General features: G+C 39.0%; 1 protein-coding gene across 11 annotated transcripts in view; it reads left to right on the top strand.

Annotated features, from left to right (window-relative positions):
• Positions 1-21,582, top strand: part of LRBA (LPS responsive beige-like anchor protein) — a 760,533-nt gene that overhangs the window by 557,052 nt on the left and 181,899 nt on the right. For all 11 annotated transcript variants that reach the window (XM_019522192.1, XM_019522187.1, XM_019522186.1 and 8 more), the window contains 2 exons: positions 3,830-3,945; positions 9,927-10,039. In XM_019522192.1, the coding sequence (XP_019377737.1) occupies positions 3,830-3,945; positions 9,927-10,039 (229 nt within the window). The remainder of the gene's footprint in view (positions 1-3,829; positions 3,946-9,926; positions 10,040-21,582) is intronic.

The following is a 21,582-nucleotide window of genomic DNA, read 5'->3' as shown; positions in this document are numbered from 1 at the left end:
CACCCATACCCCCCATACTTGCCCCACAATATGCAATACTAAGACTTCATTTTGAGCTATTATGCAATCACCTGAATATACACAGTGCAAATGCACACAAATCATGAGAAAATAATTTTTTGAAATAAAATTAAAATATTGTAGGCGTTTGATTTTGGGTATATAATTTTTTTTTCTGGTTCCAAGATGTCAGACCTCCCCCCTTCCCAAAAGGAGTACTTCTGGGGCAAGGGGAGATACTTCCACTAGCAAAGGGCAGGGGTTAGGAGTGGGACTTCTGGCCCCAAGATGGTGGCCAGGGGGCAGGGCACCTGTCAAGGGTTGGGGCTACCCTTGCGGCCCTCAACAGTTTGCTAAAACTCATTAAGCAGCCCTCTAGCCAAAACAATTGCCCACCCCTGAGTTAAAATGTCTGAAGTAGGAAGGCAGATTAGAACATACTTACATTAGGAGCGTGCAAAACGGGCCCTATTCGATTTGGGTTTGGATTCGGTCCGAATCAGAGACAGTGATTCAATTCATTGATTCGGATCACTGTCCTGATTCAATTCGCCCAAATCCGAATCTGAAGATTCAACGTTGATTTGGAGAATCAACAATTCCAACATAGACACAGCTTTAAATATTTTTTCTACATACCTTGAGGTAACAGGCATGGCTCCTGAATGCTGCAATTCTGGGACAGATGGAGCGTCCCACAGGAGTGTGGTGGATGTCCCCCGCATGCTCGGCGGTGAAACTGGAAGTACTTTTGGTCAACTTCCAGGTCAGCCGGGCTCGGTGATCGGCTGCAGGGAGACCCCGGGTCCCCTCCGGACCCAAGAGGTAACAGTCGCCTAGCTAGGGAGAGGGAGAATTTTGGGGGGGGGACCCTGCGTGGTCCCTGGCAGACTCAGAAGTAGACCGGAACTGCTTCTGGTCCACTTCTGGGTCTGCTGCTGAGCGCTCTGAGGCCCCCTCTGTGCTCCTGTGGGATGCTCCATCTGCCCAAGCATCTCAGCATTGATGGGCTGCCTGGTACCTTGAGGTATGTAGGAAAAACATTTAAAGCTGTGTCTATGTTCAAATCTCTGAATCTTTCTGAATCTCTCCAAATCGATTTGGAGGGTTCCAATTTGATTCAGAGAGATTAAAGGGTCTCCTGATTCTATTTGAATTCGGAGATTCGGCCACTGAACTGGGCTGAATTTCTGCCTAATTGAATCAGTGACCAAAGCTTCTCACAGCCCTAACTTACATTATGTAATACTAAGAATGTACAGATGGGGTTTTTAAGTGGGCTGGATTTTTTTGGCATTAAATATAGTAGGCTGTTTCTTGCTAGACAGGATACTTGGTTGCTTTCTTTAAGGACTTTGGGTTCCTTTTATGCTTGTCAATTCACTGAAACTTAAGAGTCCAGTTGCAGGGCTGATTTATATTTTATGGCAATTTTCAGTTGTATTAGCTTAACTGTAACATCCTTCAGTGCTTCAGAACCCTTCAGACTGGCTGGGAAATGGCTGCTCCTCATCAGAAGGAAACTATGTACTTCTAAATAAGTGCATGATTTGGAAAGAGAGTTATGTGATGTATTTCCCTTTTGGCTCTGGAGGCCAGAGTTCAAGTCTGATCACTTTATTGCTGCTGAAGTGATTTGTCGCAGGCTATTTGCCTGCATCCTAAAATTGCTCTAAAATCTGACCTAATTGGTTGTCTTTTTGACAGAAGACTAGGTCTATGCTAACGGGGATGTTCTAGATAAAAAAAATAGTGGCTTAAACCACTACGCACTGAAGTCAGTAAGGTTTGGATGAAGTCCTGTGCTAGCTGCTTCACCGTCTGTGCTTATTTGTGTGTTTCGTTATAGTTTAATCCCTGTAGTTCTTCACTTTTAATAAACTTTTTTTAAACAAACAAATACTAAGGATGGTGCAATATTTTCATTTTTATCACTTTTTTCCTTTATGAATATTATTGTATAAGCTTATTTTGAGTGTTCATGGATAGACATGAAGTTATAGTAATGTATTTTGGGCATGTTTTTCACAGGAACCAGAAAAGTTCCTCCAAGCTTTCAAAACTCAGCTATAAATTGTAATGTTATCATTCAGTAAGAATTTTTTTCTGTTTACAAAATAGAATTGAGTATGAACACTTTAAGACCATCATATGTATGTACCATTTTATTTTAAAAGCATTTACAGTAAATATGTTGATATACTGTCTTCACAGTTTATTTGTCATAGAGATAAAATGCATAAAGACAGCTAGTTTTCTTAACCTATCAGGATTTGTTAGTTAAAGGCTAATTCTAGATTCCTTTTAAATAATGAATTGCTGGAATTGACATATTTTTATTTATGAGCCTAATAGTTTTATGGAATTTCAGAATAAACTTTTCTCTGCTTGATATATAATTTTTAGAGAAAAGCTTTATATCTTCCTTTCCGAAACTTCAGGAAATCTGGCATCCAACTCAAGTAGTTTTTGTTTGAGATGCCCCAGCATTTGAATCTCATGAAAATGTGACTTCATAATAAAAGTCCTCTCTTCCTCTAATTATCTTTTTTTTCCCCTGAGGAACATAAAATAATACCAAATGATGGCATTATTTAAACACTGTGTAAAAATGTTCTTATTTTCTGCCCCAGCATTTCTAAATCATCAGTAAGTATAATACTTGTGGTTGCCTTGAACCAGCTATGTGCTTACACAGCCTTAAGGGTTCTTATTGGATGTTCACAAATATTCAGATCAGGATATGTGAAACAGTTCAGTTGTTACATGTTTTTAGTTCTTTATTTTCATTACATTTTTTAAATGTTACTTTAAGGAAGAGAGAAATGAGTCCTAGCACTTTGACTACTATGACAAATATGGTTACAATTTCATGTTATAATGTTATGTTTCTGTGTAAATTTGATCTGATTCTAGGTTTCTCATTAAAATATGGGTAACTTACACACATGTAGTAACTAGATAACTAGTGGTTGACATGTCCAAAATATCTACTATATTTTTTTGCATGTAACGCCTTCCCCTTCCCCCCAAATATAACACACAACTTATTTTAGGAAAGCAGAATGAAGAAAAAAAAATGTTTTTCCTAGAAAATACTATTAATTAATCTAATATAAAAATTATGAAATTCAAAAAGCCCTACAAAGAGCAAATTATAAAATGCAAAAAAACTGCATGTGGGCTTCACATGTATCTCACAATCCTCATTGCAGTATGGTGGCATGTAGCCAGCAGTAAAACTCCAACAGTTGGCTGGAGGGGGTAGAGAGGCAGAGTCTTACCTGCTTTGGCCAAGGATCCCTGCTCTCTGATCTGGGCTGCTGTGAGTGAGTGGCAGCCTGGCCAGGGCAGGCAGCGTGCTCTCTGACCCAGACTGCTGGGAGCCAACTGCAACTCCAGCTGTGGACAGAATCCCCACAGCTTCCCTGTGGTGCAGCCTTCCCAGGAGATGCCCAGGACTTAGTGCCACAATCACCAATTTCTGTCTTGGCTGGCAGCTAAACAGTATTGCCTTGCATATAGTGCAAACCCAGATTTCCAGCACCTTGTTTTGGAAGAAAGATGCAGGTTGTGTGTGAGGAAATAAGATATTTAGCTGTATACCTCACAAAAATAAGTACAGCTATGTTATTTTTTTCCATTAGGAGCTTTTAGGTACTCAGATATCTACATCTAGAGATAAATGCCTCTGTTCCAAAGCTTCACAACTATGAAAAAAAGTGTACATCTGTTTTGCAGTAGAAGTGGATAGATTCAAAGGAGAGGCCTCCAATCTTTCCAAATGTTTCGCATTCTCTTCTGACTTATAGTGATTTTTGTCTTCCAGGCGGATCTCTTTGGCTAGCCCTCGTCAGATTTTCAAAGCTTCCAACATGACGCAGAAGTGGCAGCACAGAGAAATTTCAAACTTTGAATATCTGATGTTTCTAAATACTATAGCAGGTACTGTAAAATTCCATAATTATTTTCTTCTGAAAGGCAAATAATAGTTTTTCAGTATGTGTAGGCTACATTTGCTCCTCTATAGGTTTTGATGGTTTTGTAAAATAAATGATTTATGTACTCTGCTCCGGTGGCATGAACACTGGGGCAAGTGGTTGGATGCCTATAGGTTGAGAGTTTGAGGAAGTAGCAGAAATGTTCATGGCACAGCCCTGTCAGTTTCCAATGAATCTATGATTTCCACTAAATATCTTGTCACATGAGAACATGAGAAAGAAAAGGAATAATTTATGTGATAATCCAATCATTCCTTTTCTTTCTCTACCCCCTCACCCTGCCAACAGATTTATTAGTAATGGTAACTTATAAATAATTTAGTTTCCTACACCTAAAGTACAAATAATTACAAATAATTTGGTAAATTACAAATGTTTGGATCATTATGCCAAAGGAGTAGTCATCCATGGCTCAGTTTCCAGTTGACAGGAGGTATTGATTGAGGTTTTCCAAGAGTCTGTCCCAGGTCTATATTGTCTAATTATGATTTGGAGGATAGGATTGAATACATAGCAAATTTGCAAGCTGGATGGAGTTCCAGACACTCTCGGGGTTAGTTATTAGGATTCAGAATTATCTTGATAAACTGGAAAAATGGTCCAATATTAATTTAATTAAATGCACAGTTCTGCACTTAGGGGAGATTGTCACATACATAAGCACAGATTGTTGAATAACTGGTGTTGCAATGCTGCAGAAAAGGATGCGAGCGTTAGAGTGGACCTTAAACTGAATATAAGTCAGCAGTGTGATTTTGTTTTTAAAATAAATAAGAGGCCAGTAGTATGCTAAAGTTATATTGAAAGGATTTTCATCTCCAAGTAAGTGGTGACTTCCACTCTGACTCAATATAGTTCTTTCACTCTGACTCACTACTGCTGGGCCCTCACATAGAATATTGTGCCCAGTTTTAGGCATTGCTTTTCAGGGTACCTTAGAAGGAATCCAGTGGAGATCAACACAGATTATTAGAGGTCTGGGAAACATGATTTATGAGAAAATATTGGAAGAATTGGGATTATTTAGGGTGCAGAACAGAAGGCCAAGGCTGGATTTAACAACAGTTTTCAAATACCTGAAGGGTGCTTATAAAAAGGGTGGTTATACACTATTCTCTGTGGCTTTTCAGAGCAGGGCAAGAAACGATGGCCTTAAATTGAAACAAAATAAATTTAGGTTAGATACTTGCAAAAATGTTCTAACTATGATGGTAGTTAAACATTGAAATAGATGATCTAGAGAGGTTGTAGCATTTCCATCTGTTTTTTTTAAGTACAGATTAGACAAACACTTGGCTAGGATTGTTTAGATAGGGATGGTTCTGCCTTGAACCACCTAGGGATGGTTCTGCCAGAGGGCTGGACTAGGTACCTCCTCAGGCTTCTTGCAACCCTATTTTTCCTATGATGTGTCATTTGAAATGATAAATATATTTGATAATCTATTAAAATGCTTCATTGAATTGCACTTAAACTTATCCTAAAGAAGTAGGTCTTGCCAGGTAGTAAAACAACAAGCTAGACAGAAGAGCAGTATTCTTTTTGTGGTACTCAAAAATATTCTAGCTATACTTAAAGCAAAGTAAACTTGCCTACCTCCCAGGTCTAAACAAAACTCACTAAACATGTGAATTGCCAACTGATTAATTCTTAGTTAGAGAGACATGGAATCCCCATGGACAACAAATACCATTTTTATGAAATGATGAGATGATTCCTAGTCTGTAGAAAAGGCATATTGCTGAGAACCTAGTGACTGCAAGTGCGGGTGAGGCCCATCCCATAGTTGATTTATTCCCCAGTCTAGGACTGATTTAATCCTTGCTATTCACTTAGCTGTGTTTAGTCTCTGCTTAATTTAGCCTATCCCACCCCAGTGTAATTTTCAGACTAACTCAGGACAGTATGAAGGCAGGGCAAGGTGGCATCTCATAGTGCCAACGATCAGAGAATTAGAAGAACAGAAGCTATGACAACTTTATGAAAACTTTTTTCTTAATTGTTTCACCCTCTGAGCAGCACGTGCAGCTTTTTGGTTCTCAGTTGCCATTTTTTCTGGCTCCTGTCATGCCAAATGCCCTGATAGTTCCCTTCAGACTCAGCTTATATTATCATGATGGTTAGGAGTGTACACACCAACCCATACTAATCCCATTGCATGCAAGTGATCAATCATACTAGTGTCTGTAGTCAATTCCTGCTTCAGATGTTAACAAATTTTATGACTAAAGGCCATGAGTAGCTGCCACCACAAGCTTGCCTTTCAAATGATATAACCTGAAGTCACTTCTGATGCAAACCAGATTGAAACTGATGACAATGATTTTGTGCATTTGGGGAAGAAATCTATACCTGTGAGTTAATGTAGGAGGAATAAAAAGATTAAATGTCTAGTCACCCTAGCTGTGAAGAAGTTTTTCCCTGATGTTAAGCCTGAAACAGTCTTCCAGGAGTTCTATTGCCATTACTCCTAGTTTTATCCAAGGGTGCCATGGTGAACAGTTGTTCACTGAGCTCTTGATATACGCCCCTGATGTAGTGGTAAGCCACTATCAAGTCCCCACTCAGCCTTCTCTTTTTCAGGCTGAAGAGTCCCAGGTCCCTCAGCCTTTCCTTGTATGACTTGCCATGCAGTTCTCTGATCATATGGATGACCCTTCTCTGGACTCTCTCAAGTTTTACCATGTCCTTGTTGAAGTGCAGCACCCAGTACTGGATACAGTATCCCAGCTACAATCTCACCAATGCTAAGTAGAATGGAAGAATCACTTCTCTAGTTTTGCTGGAGATGCATCAGTTGATGCATGCCAAAGTATTATTTGCCCTGTTGGCTACAGCTTTGCACTGCCAGCTAATATTCATACTGTGGTCTATTATTACCCCCATGTTCCTTTCATTTGTAGTCTGAATGGTCAGTTGCTGGTCAGCTTGGTGTTGCCAAGCCTGTAGGTGTGTAGGGGTTTTTTGTCCCCAGGTAGAGAACTTTACATTTCTCAACGTTGAACTTCATTTGATTCCAGTCTGCCCAACTTGCTAGTCTGTCTAAGTCCACCTGTATCTGCAGCCTATGAAAGCATGACCACATTTCCCCATAATTTGGTGTTAACCGCAAACTTGGCCAGTGAGCTCTTCATCCCCACCTCCAAATCAGTGATAAAAATGTTGAAAAGCACTGGACCAAGCACCAACCCCTGAGGGACACCACTGGCCACTTCTTATCAAGATGACACAAATGTGTTCATTAGAACTCTCTGGGTCCTTCCCCACAGCCATCTCCTTGCCCACAGTGATCTCACAATGTTCTTTCCTGTGGTGGACTCACAAGATTCTGTGGGTTCTCACAATGATCTTTCCTATGGTGGACTGTTGGGTAGTCACCGGATATGGGCATGTGCCTTTGCACCTGGTTGACATTCACCGGTCCTCTCCCACATGTTGTAACCTTCTGCCGGTCTGGTTGGGGTGGCTCTCTCTCTCTTTCTAGTCTTGCCTGCCACAACTTTGATGTTTTGAAGATGTAAAGAAAAAGGGAGGGGTGGTGACTTCACTGTCCTGACCATGACTGACTGCTGGTTCACACCCTGAGCTCTGTGCCTGCAAAAAAAAAAAAAGATGGAAGAAAAGAAAAAAACTGAAAAGAAAATTTATTGGACCCGTTGGGTCCTTCTCTTGGTTGTTGGGATCAAGACAATCTCTTTTGCTTGTTCCGCCTTCTCTCAGGCGCTTGACTTTCAGCACCAAAGGCAAACGGAGTTTTCTGTTTTTCTTCTTCTTTCTCTTCTCTCTCGGATTGCCACCGCATCCGGCTTAATTGGCTGCCTGCGGTGGTTAATCAGCACCAAAACAAAAAAAAACAAGCCGAGGGAGAGAGTGTTTGTTTTCTCTCTCTCCCTCTCTTTAATGAGGACTCCTCTGAGCCCTCAAGACCCGATCGTTCTCTTGCCCCGTTCCCAGGGCTTTAGACTCGGGCAGGATATGGCAATCCTACCTGCCCGCCGTCTTCTACTCTCACTCTATGCGCAGCCCCAGTTCCCTGCCCGGCCCCGGATATTGTCCCGGCCGCTGATTCCCACCAATCCACCTCTCTTGGCAAGGTGGTAAAGGAGATCTGGTGTGGACTGGGAGTTCCCACTGTAGTGTGGAGACGTTATTCTGGCTAGACCTAGGCTCATGGGCAGGGGAATACACCGGGTGCTTATCCTCCAGTCCTTCACATGGACAGCAAGGTAATATCTCTGTAATTTCCATAGTTGGCCTTGTCTGCTTTCTTGAAGTTTGTCACGATCATGGTATCCCATCCCTGAGGTCATCTGGGATTTCCTTATCATTCTGGATCCTTAAGTTGAGGACATGGAGCTGTAACATGAGCTCCTCTCTCCTCTGCATGAAGATTTTGGTGGGGATTCCATCAGCTCCAGACAAGGTTCTTTGGGTGAATCTGATATCTTTTATTAGACCAGCTTAAATAGTTGGAAAACAATTTTTAAGCAAGCTTTTGGGTTCAAAAACCCTTTGTCAGGCTAAGGAAGTTTCAGCAGTTGGTGTGTGCTCTTCCTGGACGGAATGAAAAGTAAAGAAGGCAGAGGCTGAGCTGGTATGCATACAAGACAGGTAGTCAGTGAAGATGTAGATTGAGGAGTTAATGGGTGAGAGACAGGCTGGGTTGGGGGGAGAGAAGGGGGATGAACAGTGGAGAAGTACCTGGGGAGTCAGATGTCAGGCAGGTTATAATGTGTCATAAATCCAATGGCTATATTAAGTCCATAATTTTTAGTATCCAGGAGGTTGGAAGAGCACACACCAACTGCTGAAACTTCCTTAGCCTGACAAAGGGTTTTTGAACTGGAAAGCTTGCTTAAAAATTGTTTTCCAACTATTTAAGTTAGTCTAATAAAAGATATCAGATTCACCCAAAGAACCTTGTTTGCCTATGTCTTTAGACCAACATGGCTACGTCAGCTCCAGATGCATTCACAGCAGCCTAACAAATTGTTAACAAAATATTTTATTTTCACTATTTTATTTAAGCTAGATCAGTGAGAGCCAACCTTTTTCTCAGGCTTGATACAAATTGGCCATATACTCTCTGTGCCACTCTGATCCTCCTCTTCTGCCCAATCTCCCTGTGTGTGCTTTATGTTTCCATAGTCTATGCTCCTTGCCTGGTCTCCTTTGCCTTCTGCTTCCTGTCCTATATACTGCTGTGCTGCTTGTTTCCTTCCTGATCTGTCACACGCCACACACACAGAGCCTGCCTATGCCACTTTTGGCACTCATGCCACAGGTTGGCTACTCTTGTTCTAGTCTAAAGAAAATACATGAATTTGCTAAATGTTGAATGGTTCAGAGATAGGAGAGAATTCCTTATGTGCATATAAACTGAGCAGATGATAGAAAGCTAGCAGACATGGCTTTAATTTGGACCAGGACTAAGTAACTCAAGAACTGAGAGTTTATAAAATCTAAACCTCTCCTTTTTCAAGTGTCCCAAAGGGTTGCTCAGTTGATATAGAGGTTCTATTATTTCATTAACTGTACTGAATAAAGTTGTTGCACAGAAGTCATGGCTCCTTCCATTTCTAGAAGTAATTCAGTATAGACTAGACTACAAAAAGGCTTGTAAAAAAATAAAAAGAAAAGAAAATAGAAACTGAATTAGTTTTAACTGTCATTTTTATAGTGTGAGAAAGGGTTTACAATTAAAGTGGAATGGGCTGCAATATTTAAAATGGAATATTAGCCATCAAATAAAACTTTTTCATGTCTTCAACAAAGCAAACTCAGGCATTGAAATTGTAAAAGATTTATAATAAATTCCATTTCTTCTGGGGGTTATCAAATAATATAGCAAACCGTTTGTTCAGGGTCAGTATTTTGTTTAAATCTACTGCCTTTAAATAAAGTGCTGTTTTTGTTATTCACTAGGACGTACTTACAATGACTTAAATCAGTACCCAGTATTCCCTTGGGTTATCACGAATTATGAATCGGAAGAGCTGGACCTTACACTTCCTAGCAACTTCAGGGATTTGTCAAAGGTATTTCTCATTAGATATATTATGTTTTTCAGTAACCATTGCACTAGCATATGTTGTTGTGCATACATGTTGCCACAAGTGTGAAAGAGATTAACACTGTTGAATGTGCAACTCTTGCTGTAACATATTTTGTACTTTCAGCTATGTTAATAGACAGACTGTGTTTTATGGGGAAAAGGAATTATATATGTACGTGATATTTACGGTTGTATCACTTGAAGATTGTTTTAATTGAAAATGCCTAGCATTCTACAGCATACATACAATTTTATTTAAAACTTTTTTTAAATTAGAGGAATATGGATATCAAAATCATTTTCTGTGTTTTGACAGGGTTTCTTACTTATCAGTAGGTAGATTATTGAGGAATGTTATTTTTTTAAGGACAACTAGAATCATTTTGTTTTGTCCAGGGTATAAATAAATATTATCGTTACTACCTTTGATTGTGTTGTGTAAGGACTCCGTGTGGATCTTATGAGTAGGTTGCCTTTCTTCCAAATTCAAACCATATCAATTTGATATGATTTTCTTAACTTTAAATATCCTATTCTACGTCCTATTTCTCTAACATTTTCATTCTACCAACAATTACAATTCCATTTTTTACTATTGTCTAATGGGGTCCACTCACTATTCAGTGGGTTTCTTATTAATTTGTCCTAGTTATTTATTCTTTTGAGCCTGCCACCTGCTCTGGTTACTAGCTACAAGTTGTGACTGATTATGAACTTGATATTTTACATTTAGAATTTTTATAATTGCTGTCTTTACTCATTAGCTTATTGCTGAGCTTTCACAAAAGGCAAAAGTACCTCAGTGTTCCTTCCTGATCCCAAAAAACTGGGGATCTGATTATGCCCAAGTGAATTATAAGAAATGGCTGTCTTTAAGAGTAGTGGAAAGTGGTTAACTTAGTGGGAAAGGCGGGGAGGAAAAAACCCAGTTGTTAACTGTTTAATGGTAATGTGTTTTCTTCATATGCACATTCATCATTAACTGACAATTTTGACTCGGTGGGAAATATGAATGAAAGTCAGCTGGTTGTGGGATTTCAGAAGAAATTTGGAGAAGTGAGATTTTATTTTAAAGTTCTAAATTAAATTTAGCCAGGTACAGATAGTTTTGAAAATCCTTGGAAACAGTCATTGCCCCACAGATTTTATGCTGGAAATCTAGGGAAAAACACAATATATCTGTTAGGCAAATCTAAGAGGAGGAATCTGTTTACATGCAAAACAGAACATTGCTCAATATAAAGGAATATTCAGCCTTTCTAATGCTTACCAATAGAGGTTGGTGGTCTGAGTGCATAGCTAACTATATTTTCTCTCGCACTGTTTGAGTGACATAAATCCATATTTCATAAGTAATCTTGTATAGATTTTATATTTTGACAACTCTTTTGAAGTGTAAGAATCAATATTTTTGAAGAATTTTTTTGTTTCAGAAAGAATACATGTAAATACAATGAACTCTTATTTGATCACTCCCTGCTGAAATAAGGACTGGTGGAGGTAAATTTGAGAATAACTTATGGACAAAAAAACACATTACAGAGAGGTTGAAATTATTTCAAAATCAGACATTATAAACCTCCCCAAATATGCAGATTGAGATTGCACTTAATACAACTCTAAATGTGTTAAGGTAATAAAGTAATTTTGTACGCTAGGTTTTAATCTCAGCTGCTTTTTAAAGACCTATTGTTTTTTCTCATAGTATCTCAACCACCTGCATTGTGCCCCTACAGTGCTTCTGGCTCAGTTTACCTTGAGAGTGGGTGTGTCTACATGCTGTGGCAATGTAGCATCAGCATGATGCGGCAGCTACATCATCGTAGTGATGCACTCCCTTGGTATAACACATCACTACGGTGATGTAGCGGCTAAAAATAAGCATGTTCCGTGGGGAGTAGGGCAAGGAGCCTGAGTCTGCAGTGGGCAGCTTGCACCCACTCCCCACTGGCTCTTCTCTGGCCATGCCTTCCATGAGAGAGGTAGAGCCAGGCTCCGCACTCTGTTCCATCGTAGCAGGTGCTGCCTCCCATGGGTGGCAGCTGGGGCTCGGGTACTGCTGCAGTGGGTAGGGCGACTGTGGACCCAGGTCCCTGGCTCTGTAGCCCTGGCATCTGGGGGCCCCTTCTGGCAGGGTGGGGTGGCAGGGGATGTGGGTGTGGAGGGAAGGTCACCAGCAGGGCCATGGGAGCTGTGGTTGGGAAGTGGGGAGGCACCACCAGGGGCTGGGGGGCTGTGGTTGGGGGTGCGGAGCATCAGCAGGGCTGGGTGGTTGTGGCTTGGGAGGGAGGGGCCTGGACCTGTGTCCTGGTGAGTGAAGGGGGCAGGAGGAGCTTTGATTTTCCCTGATAAAAAGCTGAAATCAAATACCAAAATTTATAGGTATTTAGAATTTATTTTATTATAGTGATTGAGGCACTGGTAGGCTTTCAAACTGCTTTAAAATTTTAAATATATCAATAAAACACTGTGTTCAATTGATACCTATGTATGTATGTATGTATGTATGTGTGTGAGTGTGTGTGTGTGTTTTCATTTTAATTGTGAATTTTGGGGGTTTTAATCAGAGAATGCAATTTTTTAAATCAGAGAATTTGTGATTTTTAAACAGAAAACCAGGATCCCTGCAAATTAATTACAGAGAATGAGTGATGGTTGCTTGAGTTGCCTCATGTCAGAATGGCAAATTTAAGAGCTACTTGAGCCTCTCTAAGGCCCACATAGTTATATAAGTTGAATAAAGAAATGGTGAATTATTTAGTTTGTTACAGCCTATTAGTAAATTTTATGTAAAAGACTTCCTTTTCACTAAATGGGAAGTCCAGGTATTTCACTGTTACAAAGAAATTCAGAACTAGGAAGACTGATACAGACACTGCATTTTTAAAGGACCAATTTTTAAATGAATTTAGGTTATTTAGGAAATATCCTTGTGATTTCTCAATAAGTCCTTTTTGTGCTCAAAGTATAGTACTCTAAATCTGGGGATGATGCACTATTAGAAGTTGCATTCCAGCATATAGATACAAAATGGCCCTCCTCTTTACTATGACAATGTTACTGATGCTTCCATAACTGAACTCAGAAATTAAAGGCGTCATATTACTTCCAAAGTTTTCTCCTGTTTTGCAACAAGAGTGCTTATGCCTAAGGAAATGGTATCCTTTTGTTTTGCAGCTGGTGTAACAACACTGGTGGTCATTACCTGACTCTGAAGGTTAGAGCAATCCTGAAACATCATCATAGCCCTCATTAGAGAATCAGATTGGGAGCAAAAAGTGGCATGCATCCAATATTGCTTTCACCCACTACTGATCCTTTCAGTGCAGCTGGAGTTGCAGCCTTTTTACTTTTAATGGACATGTTAGTAAAGTAAAGATGGCTAGTTTTAATTGAGGGGTAAAGAGAAGAATCCTCTTTTTTGCTTTGATGTCAGAGTTATAAAAGTCTGAAGACATTCTGGATGTCTGTAGTAAACATTTCTCTTAAGTATCTTTGGCATAACTTAAATGCTGAATGATACTAAAACAAATGTTCACTATTTAGGGACATTGGGTGTTTATAGATGTGCTGTGGGAGGCAGGGGGCTGCTTTAATTAGTGAACCATGCTAATTAAAAGCACCTGAGCATCAAGTGCATCAATGTCCCTGTGCTGAAGGAATGGTGGCGGGGTGCTTTGAAGTAAAGCTTGTTTGATGAGCTTTGTTTGAAGTGCCCTGCCACCATTTTTCAGTGTTGGAATGCTGATACGTGTGACGTTGTAGGCTGCTGGAGCTTATTAATTTCTGTGCTCCAGCAGACTCGATTGAGTCTGCTCCTATGTGCTGGATTTACAGCATGCTGGAGCAGTCTCTCTGCATGTGTGTAAGTGCCCATTAACAATATATTAATTAAAAGAAAAGTAAAAGGAGAATGTGCTCATGCTTAAGCCTTGTTTCAGAAAACATACTACCTTAGGAGCATTTTACTCTTGAGTGGCAATTTATTGTTGTTCTCCCCTACCAGCATTGCATTGTGTGCATCTGGACATGTGTATATGTATATAATTCACATGCATCGTAGGATCTGCTGTTAATGCTTAACTGCTGTTGATCAGCTACACTTTTTTACCTGTTAATTTTAATGCTGTTTCTGATAAATTCCAGTCCTGCTGTACTTTGGAACCAACAGCAAGCACCAATGCTGTTTGTCTCATAGACATACTAGCTCAAGTTTTGGGTGCTGTATGGACGTTTCTAGTTGGATCAACCACTTAAATTATATTTTGAACATTAGTGGTAGGTTTTCTTTAATTTTAGGGCATCATTAACCAGCAGCATATTGCTAATTGCCCAAGTATTAAATTAATTCAGTGGAAGACAAGATTATGGATTTTCTAGTATATAATGTTTCTTTAATTTTGGGGTTAGAGTTTAAACATTTAAATAATAAATCACTAATTTCTACAATTTGTAAGCTTTGGTTGTTAAAGCCATTTGAAAATATTTAAAGATATTTCACTTATCTTCTCTAAATAATTTTAACAACTATAATTTTAGAACATTTGTGCAGCTGTAGTGGTTCAAGAGAGAGAGAAAGCAAAGTAAGAATTATGCCTTGTGTTAAAACACTAAAAAAAACTGCTAGTCTGAACAACTAATATTTTAATAAATTCCAAATTTAAAATGTAAAATCATGTGTTGGTCACTAGATTTATGTAAATAATAGGTCTTTTTGCCACCAAAGTTTGCATGGTACTCAATTTCTATTACCTATTATTTCCTGTGCCTAAATATTATAATTTAAAAAAATTAACCAACTTGAGCAACAGCTTTGTTAATATATTAATTTGCAGTGAATAAATTATGACAGATTTGAGGAACTGCAATGTATAGGTTAAATTAGCCCTTTGATTAAGAAGCTTCTGGTGACATTGTTTTGAACATCAGTCACACAGTGATAAACCAAAGCTTGGATTGTGGTTAATATTACTGTCAGCATGACAAATACTCTTGACAGATACCAGGAGTATACCACCAGTTAGTTATCCTATTCTGACTTGAGTGTTTATTCTGTAACAGAGATGAGTATGGTCAGGTATGAGCCATTACGTAGTTTGTTTATATCTACATTGTAGTAAGTATTTTATGTATGTAACAGATAGTTTCCCACCAGAATGTTTCCCATTTTTTCTGTATTACTTAAGTCATTCAAAAGTGCAGCTCCCCCCCTCCCCCTTTCATTTTTCAGTGCAGACAATAAGTCATATGCCCTGGGCTTCTGCATGAGAGAATGCAGAAATCAAAATTGGTTGAAAAATACAGAGATGCCAAAGGCTGACTTTACATGAATGAAAAAGACACTTCTAATTACTTTTTTTAGTTTAATAATACACAAGTAACCTGTACTGTGGATAATTTCTGTCTTTTGTAGTGCATACCATCTTTGTAAGGCTATAAACTGACCTCATTAGAGGAGGATTATTAAAACCCCCTTAAATCTTCAGTTGTCTTCACTCCAGGTGCATGTGTACATTGTAATGTTTTACTCTCCTATTTATCATTTTCAAGCAATATTTTCTAAATCATCTTATTTAGATATCTTATCGCCATATTTTATAGGGGTTGTTATGTAGGTAATAACATTCAGTGAACCGAGCTGTTTAATTGGTATGTGAGAGCCATTGATAGCAAATGCATCAATACTGGTACTGGTCCCCTTGTCCTGGCATCAACTTTAATAATGTGCATTTTTTATATTAATATGTATCAATGTGGATTACACTGTAAGGCTACATGTGCATAAAGTGCACAAGTTCTTTTGAACAGTGGTGTCTCTTGAGAGGTCATATGCACGATCCTTTTGTCTTATGCATATGGGGTGAAATGAAAAATGACCCTTTAAAATTCCCTCTTACATCCTGTAGCAGAGAGACATAACCTAGCAAGTATCCAGCCTTTCACTTTTTGGAGACTTAAAAATTTTTGTTTTAATCAAATCTGTGAAAATTCTTCAACTTCACATTCTGCTCATTTGGACACTCCAAATAGCAGAAAAAAGTAAATAGAAAATGTCTTCAACTATTACACCTGGGAGACTTCTTACCCTTCTGGCCTGCAATAGGTTGATCACTAAAAAGGTTGGTTGCACTAGATGCCATTTTATAGCATGAGACAGTCTAAATCATGGACAGGTGTTCTGTGTGCAAGTTCTAATTAATATAAGACTCTCAAATACAAGGGTATTTATCTCTAGCTAGGTCTGTGGAGGTCCCTTTGCATTTTTGATGGTAAGCTACCAACAGGATTTTGGAGATCCTGGCCAGAGTCAGGGTTCTCTCCCCATTTAAAAGCATGACAGTTACTATGGTGATTATGGTTGAGCATGCATGCTGACACATGCAGTGTTTTGCCTAAAAGCTAATTTCAGTTTTAGCATATTTATGTGCTCATGGCTTAGTCTTTTCTATTTTGTACCCTTGAACATTTTTCCCCTATGTGGCAACACGTGAGTATATTGTGTTTTGGCACTAGCTAATGGAACTTGCAGCCCTTTCAGACTGGGATTCCAGAAACTGGGCCCCATGGTTTAAGATAGTCACTGCTTGGCCCATCTTAGCAGGCTTACGCCTCTCCAGCATGCAATTTTGATCATTTTTCATCTTACTGGAGATGGTCATCTCATATGCACAGGTACAGATCTCCCTTCCCATTTTCAGAAAGAGGAGATCCTGTTCCTTGTTTACATTACTGAATAGGCCTCCCACATTGAATCCCAAGAGTAGACCCCTAGGGCTCCTACACATGTGCAGCGAGGCTGCTCTGACATGCTGTAATTACAGTGCATCAGAGCTGACTTGATTAATTGAATCTGCTGGAACGTGGTAATTACCGTGCTCCAGCAGACTCCAGCATCATGTGTACCAGTGTCCCCGCACTGAAAAATGGTGACGGGGTGCTTTAAACTAAAGCTTGTTTGATGAGCTTTAGTTCAAAGTGCCCCAGTTCCATTTTTCAGCATGGGGATGCCGATACATGTGACGCTCCAGGTACTTTCATTAGCGCAGCTCTGCACTAAGTAAAGTGCTCCCCGCCTCCCAGAGCATGTTTCTAAACACCCCTAGAGGCAAAAAGCTACAGTGAGATTACGGTAGTTTTAGTGTCCAAAGAAAAAGTCATCTTTCTTGCCAGACATGGCAGTAACACCAGTATCACCAATCAACTTCAGGCTTTTCAAAACCCTGTATCTTGTATTTCAGAGAACATAGAAATTGAGGGTAAATGTGGAAAATAAAACTATCAAACTTTCTGATATTTTGAGTGCACAATACTGCCATGGTCATATGATTGTTCTAAAAAAAGCTGCCACACTTCCTCACCTGTTCAGTAGTGAAGAGGAGATAACAGACATCTCCAAAAGCAGCCCAGTCAAACTCAGCAATTCCTTTGTTATTGTCCTTTTTTTGTTTTAGAAACTCAGGAAAAATCAAAGTCTACTGAAGAGCCAAAAAAGTTGGCTGTGTTGTCTGCAAGATATATTTATCAGCTTCACTCCAACTCTGGATAGTATATTGCATAGGCCCTGTTTTTATCAAATCCAGGTTCTCACTTGGGAAAGGGTCGTTTCCTTCTCATCCAAAATCCTACAAGGAGAATAGGGATGATGAAAGGAAATTATTAAAAATAGTATATGGTTGGAGAATCATTTTAGCTGTGGGTGCATCTTAAATGGCTGAAAGACAATGGCTGTGGCTGTGGTTGTCATTATGAAGCATGGCCTCATGGCTCTAGGTATCTGGCATATCCTGGTAGGTATATGTCAAGGTAAAGCACATCATTCCCTCAAAGTCAAAGCTGTGATCCTTTGAGATTAATATGTTGGCCCCTTACCAGAAACCAAAGAGAAACAAGATCCAGAAAAGGCTGAGGCCCAAAACCAACAACTAAAATACCCAGAAAGAAAGAAGTCTTAGTTATTCTAGAGTATCTTCCCTCTAGAGTATCTTTCCGCTAAACCTTTTAGAGGTAGATTGGATTTGAGAATTGAGTGTCAGACTGGAATCCCACCTTTGACAAATGTCTTCCCACTGTCCACTGGGTCATTGCAGACTAAAAATGGCGATGAGATAACATACCCCTTCTGGACAAAAGTTCTGGTACTGAATTAAATTCTTAGTAGCCATCAGGTTCAATTAATGAGAGGTACTCACTTGTGAAATATTTATTCCATGTAGAGATGGCCAGTAAATATTTTTTTTTATTTTGGAAAAAATAGATTTAAGGTGCACTGCACAGATAGAATGATCTGTAGGTAGGACATTTACTGACGTGCTACAGGTCAAATATTATCTTTCTCTCTCTCTGCCTTACTCTCTGTCTCTGGGTTGAGCTCTTTTACTTTGTAAAATTAATTAAAACTTCTTTGGGAAAAATGTATGGCTTGGTAATGAGATGCTTGCCTGAGATGTTGGAAAACCATATGCAAGTGTGGTCTCTGAATAAGGCACAGTAGGACCTTAAACTCAAGTGTCTTCTATTCCAGGTGACTGCTGTAATCGCTGGGCTTTTATGAGGTCTGTCCTGCTCTCTGGCTTTGACTGCAGATTCCATTCTGGACCAAAGAAAATTTTGTCAAAACTGACGTATTCCCATGAAAAGCTTGATCATGATATATTGGAGTTTTCTCATTAAAAAAAAAAAAAAAATTGTCAAGGAATTGTTAACCAATTCTAGGTCTGTGATGGATCCCCATAGGGGCCACTCCTGAAAAATTAACAAAAATTGCCCAATACCTTCCTTCTGCAGTGAAATCCAGACTTTATGCCTTTTTCTTGATCCTTTAGAGCAATTTTCAAAATTCATACCAAGCTACAATCATTCTAATATCTCTATACTGGCTGGCGCAGTTTTGGCTGACAGACTCTGTAGATGTCGATTGATCTACTGAATTGGGTTCCAATCTGTTTGGACTTAATCTTGTAGTACCACAATTGGTTACTCTCATGATACTCAGACACTTATGGCTCAAAAGTCCTGGTACTTGACAGCTAGGTTTTGGCTGAGTAAGTACCATGGACAGAGCCTGTTCTAGAGCAGTCTAGGACATCTTAATACATTGCAGGAAGATATTAATCAGAATGACTTACTTGTCTAATTGGAAGAGATTTTTTGATTTTGAACAGCACTTACGGGGTCTAGACTCTAGACTGGCTTTGATATTCAACTGCTTGCTGCACTGGAAAGGACTGTAACCCTTTGAACATCTCAGCCAGGGCCTACCTCATAGTGATTTCTGTCTCTCTTTTTTTCATTCAGTGATGCCTAAGTTCTTCAAGGGTACACTTACCTACTGGTAAGAGAATTGGATCCTACTTGGGTCCTCTGAGAGGGATCTCTGGGATCATGCTTTGAGACTCTTTTGGAATCTGTCTCTTTAAAGATGTTTAAAAACATCTTTAAAGATGTTTTTTCATTGTTGCTGTCACTTTGCTCAAAGAAGTGAACAAGCTCCAAGCACTGAAGGTTGACCCTTCCTACATGACATTTCACAGGGACAAGGTAGTAGTGAAACCTCACCCCAAATTCAGCCCTCGTGTGGAACTCAAAATTTTGTCTGAAATCTGAAAACTTACCTGTCTTCCTCGGGAAATGCTTCTCTTCCTGTCTTAAAACAGGAGTTGTTATACTGTACATACTAGATATTTCCTGGGTTCTACTTACCATATTGGCAAAATCAAACTTTTCAGGCTTATTTCTTGTTTTTTTCCTGGCAGCATCTGGATATTCGAAGACCTAGGCCATCTCACTTTAAAAGGACATTAAGATTTGTCTACACAGTGTTTCTTGCGTTATTGATTAGTGGGGAACCCTAAAACTTAAGACTCATTCCACACTCATCCTACTTTAAAAATTACCTCTTTCTGCATTTGCAAAGCAGCAGCTTTTAGTATTCTGCAATGATTTAGCTGCCAGTGTGCTAGAATCCCATTTTGAACTGCTTTATTGGCTTTTTCAAGATCATTGCATTTTGTAGAACTTGTCTGCTGGTCATATGCTCCCGAGATAATGATTCCACGTTTATTGGAATGAGTTTATTTTTCTTTCTTTAAATTCTTCCGTGTATTTCCTAAGCTATGTAGATGCCATTCTTTTGTTGTCATTTTATTCCTGCTATGTGTATTCACTACATGTAATTAATAGTGTATATCAACTGATTATTAGGTATTATAATCATTCAAATATTTCAATTTCCAAGTGAAATCACATTGTTAATTGACTGCAAAACTACATTATTAGAGATGCTAAAAACGGGGAATAAGTCCCAGGAAGGAACTTAATTCAAAACTTGGAAGCAAATAGACTGCAGCTAACTCCATGGTTAAGTAAAGTGAATTTCCATGGCAGAGTTGCATTCTTTGATTTCAAGCAGGAAAATTATGTTAAATTTGGCCCCTCTTCTTATGCAGATGTAGCCTTTGCAGAAGGTATAGAGGTAAGCAGTTTAGTTGAGATCAGTTTCAGCAGCACAGTTTTTCCCTCTGATTTCAGGGCACATGCCTTTTCTCCTGGTCCTTGTAGCCAAGTAATAGCTATTCACTGAAGAACGTCCAGCAGTTCCCTTGAGATTTCTGTATGAAGGCAGAATAGCTACCCAAATCCACAGAATGTATGACAATCAGAGGTGCTGATCTGTTGATACAACTTTTATAAAATCCTATGGCTAGGTACAGACATTCAAAAAGCCTGAGGTGGAATCAGTGACGTTATGTGGTTTTCTGTAAGCAATGTAGTTTAGGTCAGTAGAGAACAGAATGCACATTTGCCCTTTGGTGGGGTGAGGGCAAATCTTAGACCGGGTTCCACCATTTTGAAACCAATCTACGTATGCCAAACTTCTGTTCTCTTACAGGTATAGATCAGTTTTGTTCACTGAAGTTCTGTTTTGTTATGGGTATAGACTAGTTTTTGATCACTTTTATACCAGTGAAAGTGTAATGTCTGTACCTGGCCTATGAGTTCAGTTGCTAAGGTTTTTTATGATAGGATGTATTTGATGGACCCTGGGTATGTATTGGGTTTAGGTATGTGTTTCAGATTTAAACAGAAGCCTTAGGAAGCACCTGAGTATGCTATCAATAACATTGTATGCATCTGGAGAGGTATGGATGCAAATATTTTCCTTTATTTTTTCCTATTTCTATTCTGTAAAATTTTAGGTGAATGGGGTGTGTTCTGCTGTAAATTCAGTTGTCACTAGACAGTTTTTGTTTGCTTTTTGTGCTTGAATTTTTTTATTATTATTATTAGTGTTGTTATTATTGTTATCAGAAATGTATCAATGTGGACTTAAACTTTTGTAATTTTAGCATCATTTAAAACATTGTATATTTAGGCTTCTAGTCTTGCAGCAGTCTTGAAAGCATTTTCAGTAGTGGATCGTTTTACATGCCTAAACTACTTCATAGTTTTTTAAGTAAAAATATCAATATTAGTCTGCATGAACAATACAGCTTAGTAATAGTAATGTAAATATTTCACTGAACATGA

Source organism: Gavialis gangeticus, unplaced genomic scaffold (assembly GCF_001723915.1).
Source record: "Gavialis gangeticus isolate Ggan-Ray unplaced genomic scaffold, GavGan_comp1, whole genome shotgun sequence".
Lineage (NCBI taxonomy): Eukaryota > Metazoa > Chordata > Crocodylia > Gavialidae > Gavialis > Gavialis gangeticus.
Note: the sequence above shows the minus strand (reverse complement) of the source record. Positions and strands in the feature narration are given on the sequence as shown.